Source organism: Octodon degus, unplaced genomic scaffold (assembly GCF_000260255.1).
Source record: "Octodon degus isolate 3935 unplaced genomic scaffold, OctDeg1.0 scaffold00011, whole genome shotgun sequence".
Classification (NCBI taxonomy): Eukaryota; Metazoa; Chordata; class Mammalia; order Rodentia; family Octodontidae; genus Octodon; species Octodon degus.
Window position 1 is genome coordinate 6,438,948 of NW_004524587.1, and position 5,831 is coordinate 6,444,778.

Consider the following 5,831-nt stretch of genomic DNA (forward strand, 5'->3'; position numbering starts at 1 on the left):
ATTGAACTCAGGCCCTTGCGCTTGCCAGGGAAGCACTTATTCCACTGAGCCATCTCCCTGGCCCCTGCTTATCCTAATTTTTAATAAATAAAAATTTTGAAAAGGTAGCTAGATAAACCTTAAACGTGGCCTGGGCAAAGTGTAGTATCCAGTTTTTTTTGTTTTAGTATCCCATTTGAACCTATCATTTTAATGATTCTACTGCTTATGACATTTCTTAAGGGATTGGGTTTCTTTTTTGAGGGAGTTTTGGGAAGGTGGTTTGAGACAGGGCCTCGGTACTGCAGGCTGGCCTTGAACTCACTGTCACTCTGGCCAGCCTCCAATTCACCGTGCTGTTCCTGCTTCGGCCTCTTGAGTGCTGAGATTACTGATGTCTACCACCATGCCTGGAAAGATTCATTTTTTTTTCCCCGGTTCCACCAAAAAAAAAAAAAAAAGATTCATTTTTTTATACCTTAACCTGTTTAGACATCACCAGGTCTAGAATTTTTCCTTTGTCAAGAGCAACTGGATGAGGGTTCAGGCACATTCAAGTACGAATGCAATATAAAGCCTGATATCTTTTTTTTTTTTTTTTAATAATTACACAGCTCAGACTTGTAGTGATCCTTCTGTCTCAGCCTCCCCAGCACTGGGATTCCAGGCATGTGCCACCATGACCCATTTTGGGGTGGTACAGCACACCCAAGGGCCAGCACGGTGTGGTACTGGTGATTGAACTCGAGTCCTTGCACTTGTCATGCAGGTACTTAGACTGCTGAGCTGTCTCCTCAGCCCTGAAGCCTAATATCTTTGATAAGGCCTGGTACATGAAAAGCACTTCCTCAGTCCTCTTTGCCTATTCTCTCACCAGGTCCCGAATTAGCAAAGTGGAGCTCTTCAGATCATTCCAGAAGCTGCTAAACAGCATTGCCGAGGATGAGTGGCCGGACTCCCTCAGGTGATGTTGTTGACCCATACTTTTTCATATCAGGAAGACTTTGGTTTGGGTTGTGGTGTGCTAGTGGCCGGAAGCCTTGGCAAGAGTGCTTGGTGTCCATGAGCCAGTGGGCACTCACTACTGACCACATGCTGTGCTGTCCCTGTGGCCCTGCTTTCAGACAGTGGCAGTCTTGAGAGTCTGTCTTGCCTGTTGCAGGAAAGCAGGGACCATGAGACTGAGCTAAGTCATAGAGGGAAAGGTAAATCGTCACAGGTTCAGTTCTGAACGCAAGGCCAAGGGCATATGGACAGCTGCGGAGCAGGGTGTGGGGGTCAGTATAGGAGGTGGAACGTCACTAGGCTGAAACAGCATGGCCACACTGGTAGGACTCTTGCTGAAGGCAGGCCAGGGTGATGAGGTGTCAAGGAGAAGGTGAAGAATTTGATCCAGTATTGACAATGTTCAGATACTAAACTTGTGAGATTTTTTGTTTTGTTTTTTTGTTTTTTGCTGAACTGACTTAGCATAATTCTTGCTGAAATTGGAGTTAGAGGACCAAAAAGAGAGCCCATGGTCAACACCAAGTCAAAAAGAAGCCTCAGAGGACCCCCACTCAGTATGGACAGTCTTTTCAGAAGGCAGTCTGGTCTTTTACCTGGATGTATTATAAATACTCCTCAGCATGTCAACTATGCTGGGGTAGTCAGAAATGGCTAAGGGTTTGGGAAGGGTGTTGACTGACAGTAGAAAGGAGGAAAATATGGATATGGTGGAAAGATCTTTGTTAGAACAAATACAATGAAAATTTCTAATGTTTAGATGCTCTAGTGAAAATTATAGACCACTAGAAAACTTTAAACCAAAAATATAGTTGTTACTGTTTTATTTGATTCTACCAGGACCTTAGAAAACTAGTATTGTGTTCATTCCTACCAATTTAATCCAAGTCGTGACCCTGTAAATTGTTTTCCAAGAGTCAGAGTTGCTCCAGGAAAGCGCATTGAAAGCCTTTGATTCCTGGTCTTTCATTGTGACCTGTCCAGTTGCGTGCTTGGACATCTTGCAGGCCCCCAAAGTGAGCAGCTGAGTGAGAACTTCTGTGTTTTCTTTAGGGTGCAGAAGCTACACACCTACCAGGAGTATAAAAATGCTGCCTCTACTTACCAGGAGGCCTGGAGTGCACTCCAGAAGCAGGCATTTGGATCCTGGATCAGAAACCCACCAGACTATCACCAGTTTGAATGAAAAGAAAAAGGTTTTAGAAGGATTGCTAGTAGGTCACAGGATCTTTTGTTTTGAACTGCCTCTTCCTTTACACTGGACAAGACTTAGGTTTTCTGATGACTAAACCTGGAGGTGGGGGGAGAGAAAAGTGCTTCCAGAGCACTGTATCACTTTGGTGTCACATAGATGGAATCTGGAACACAGCAATCTATACTTGAAGTAGCTCGCTGCTAAAGCATCATCTCACAAGTGACCTTGGTCTCTTGAGTTGTCATGTTTTATTGTTTCTCTAAAATACAAAATCACAGTTTGGAACATGATACTTTAAAAGCACTCTGCAGCAGCTCTGGTTTATATGTTCCTGTATTGATTTTGTAGATATTTATTGAACTCCAAAGATTTAGGGATCTCTGCAAGCTCTACAGCTTTACCTGGAGTCCTACACCTAAATGGTATGGGGGAGGGGGAAAGTTACCAAGATGGCTGAGTGGTGGGCAGCAGAGAAAGAGCTGCTCTGAGAGTCACCATCCAGGTGCTAGAATATAGCACCATGAGGAAGACAGAAAGGAGGGAAATGGATCCCCTGGACTAAGGAAAGATCTGAGACACAAGTTGAAATCCATGGAGAGAGTGAAGGGAGAAATGTCAACAAAGAAGGAGGTAGCCAACAGCGTCTTCTCCCTGAGACAGAACTCATTGCATGAAAGAAGTTATTCAAACCTGTGGACACACAGTGACTGTCCAGAGGCCTCCATGGAGAGAAACAGCAGTGAAGGGGAACGGGATGTGAAGGACTGCCCTAGCTGGCGGTGAGTGCTGAGGGCTCAGTCTCGCTCAAAAAGGCGATTAGCTGGGAACCATTTTGGACAGGAGTTTATTGAGCTCAGGTTGCTGACTCCGCTTAGCAGCTCCCAGCTGAGCTCAGGCTGATGGTGCAGGCTGAATGAAACTGGTCTCATCCAGAAGGTGCAAGCTTGCTGAGCTTATCCACTCCTGCCAAAAAGCCACTGGTGGCTGTTGGGATAGATGGGCAGAGATCTAGACTCTGTCTTTACACATTCTGTACCAGTGACAGCAGAGACAAACCTGGAAGTGGATCTCTCTTTATCTCTCTCTCTCTCTCTCCCACCCTCCCTTTTTGTTATCGTAATGGTTTTGGAGGGGTTTTTTTTGCCTTCATTGTTTGTTTGATCTTATTTGTATGAATGTAAACATGATTTCTACCCTCTTTGTGGTTGTTCTGTTCTGTTCTTTTTATCTCTTCCTTTTCTCTTTCCCTCCATAAAATTACGATACTGAGGACTTGTACACTGCCTACAATTTTCTGATCTGTTTTTTTTTTTTTTCTGTCTGTTTGTTTTTGATGGAAACAGGGATCAAACTCAAGCCCTTGCGCTTGCCAGGGAAGCACTTATTCTACTGAGCCATCTCCCTGGCCTCTCTGGTCTGTTTTATATTTTGTTATATAATTACTAACCTAATTCATATGGCAAAATATGGAAAATTAGGGTCGGCCAAATAGCTCAGCAGATCAAAGCTCCTGCAAGTGGGCACAAGGACTGCGAGTTTGATCCCTGGGCCTGCCATGCCACACACCCCCCACTGGGTGCACTGAGATGGCAATTGAGACTGGGTGTGGTGGCGCACACCTATAATCCCAACTCTTGGGAGACTGTAAACAGGCGGATCACTACGAGTCTGATCTAGTAGTGAGACCCTGAAAACCCTGTAGACCTTTCCCTAAACTACAAAAAAAAAGATGGAAAATTAATGGTTACCTCAGTTTGTCATTTTATAGGTTATAATTATTGCTACTGTTACTGTTGATGATACCACTTTAGCCAACAGTGACATGATTGTTTTATTTTATTATTTTGTTTTGTTGGGATTTTTTTTGGCAGAAGCAGGGATTGAACTCAGGCCTTTGCGCTTGCCAGGCAAGCACTTATTCTACTGAGCTATCTCCCTGACCCCCAGCATGATTGTTTTAGACAGCTATGATTATACTTTGGTTTCTCTTCAGATTATATAAATCACCTTTTAAACAGCTGTGCTTCCTGGTAATCCAAGACAGATTGACTAAGGATTACAGAAAATACTGTGACACAGTGCCAAAGAACCAGGGGCTGGGCCAAACAGGCAGCAACTTCTTATCCTCAACAAATTGAAGAGGTAGGATCTTGCAACAGACTCAAAACCCAAAAAACCAGTTTTACCTGGAAGTTACCTCAGAGAAGTAGTCATTTCCTGAGGGTTCTAAATACTAGCAATAAAAGAACCATAATAGGCAATTTACAGGCATCACCTCAGGAATTAAACTGGAAAAAAAAAAAAATGAAAAGTCACTTAAACAAGATACAACCCCAGATATCTAGTTCAAGTTACCTCAGAGAAGTAGTCATCTCCTGAGGGTTCTAAATACTAGCAATAAAAGAATCCATAATAGGCAATTTACAGGCATCACCTCAGGAATTAAACTGGGAAAAAAAAAAATGAGAAGTCACTTAAACAAGATACAACCCTAGATATCTAGTTCAACGAAGACAAACTCAGGGGGCAATGAGGTAGAACAATCTGAAAGCCACCCATCTGGCCCTCTGAAGTAACAGCAACAAAGTAATTAAATGAAGCTCTAGAAAAAATTAAAGCAGAAATAGTTTCTCAGATAACTAACTGCAAAAAAAAAAAGATGACTGCAGAGATCATATCAACAATGAAAACCATTTTTAGTGATTCTAGAGCAGATACAGGGAAAAAAAAGGCGCTTACAAAAATTATGAAGGCCATGAATGATCAGCATAAGAAAGAAATGGAATTCAGGACCAGGCAGATAGCTCAGTGGACTAGTGGCTGGGTTCAGTCCCCCTTGTGGAGTGCCGACCCTGCCCCGGTACACCCTGAGACTGGGCATAGTAGGGCACCTGTAATCCCAGCATTTTGGAAGCTGAAAACAGGAGAACCACTGAGTCAGATCTATGTAGTGAGACCCTGTACTCCCTGTAGACCCTGTCCTAAATTCATTTATAAAAAAAACAAAAAAATGGAATCCATAGACAGATTCAATCAGATATTCAGAAAAATAAAAATTCCATTGAAAGTATCTACTACAGGGGGCCTGCCCCTTAGCTCAGTTGTTTAAGTGCCTGCTTACACAAAGCAGTCAGGCTCAGGATGCTGTGATTCAATCCTCACATCCTCAAACCAAACCAGACCTGCCCTGAAGGCATCCTGAGCTGGCAAAAAAAAAAAAAAAGAAAAAGAAAGTATCTATGCAGATTAAGTCAGTGTGAGGACAGGGTCTCAGATACAGAAGACAAGCTTGCAGTTAGTGATCATGAAAAGAAAAATTCCTTAAATATGACAGTGCATCATGAGAAATAAATTCAGTAGCTGCTAGATGAGGCAAAGAAGAGTAACTTGGGGCTGGGGAGGTAGCTCAGCAGTTGAAGCACCTGCCTGGCAAGAGTAAGGACCCAGGTTCGAGCCCCAGTACTGCATGGCATGCTGACTACCAAAACTGGGTGTGGTGGCGTGCACCTGTAACCCCAGTGCTGGGGAGACTGAGACAGGAGGATCACTACAAGTCTGAGCTGCATAGCAAGATCCTGTACCAAGTAAATAAGTAAATAGTTAAAGTTTTGTTTTGTTTTTTGGTGGAACCGGGGATTGAACTCAGGCCCCT

The 5,831-nt window shown here is 43.4% G+C and overlaps 1 protein-coding gene across 1 annotated transcript in view; it reads left to right on the plus strand.

The window, feature by feature from the left end:
• Adat1 (adenosine deaminase, tRNA specific 1) overlaps positions 1-2,469 on the plus strand; it is a 36,121-nt gene extending 33,652 nt beyond the window's left edge. Inside the window, exons 8-9 of the mRNA XM_023709324.1 lie at positions 857-943; positions 2,038-2,469. Of these exons, the coding sequence (XP_023565092.1) occupies positions 857-943; positions 2,038-2,170 (220 nt within the window). The 3' untranslated portion in view covers positions 2,171-2,469. The remainder of the gene's footprint in view (positions 1-856; positions 944-2,037) is intronic.
• Positions 2,470-5,831: the final 3,362 nt, after the last annotated feature.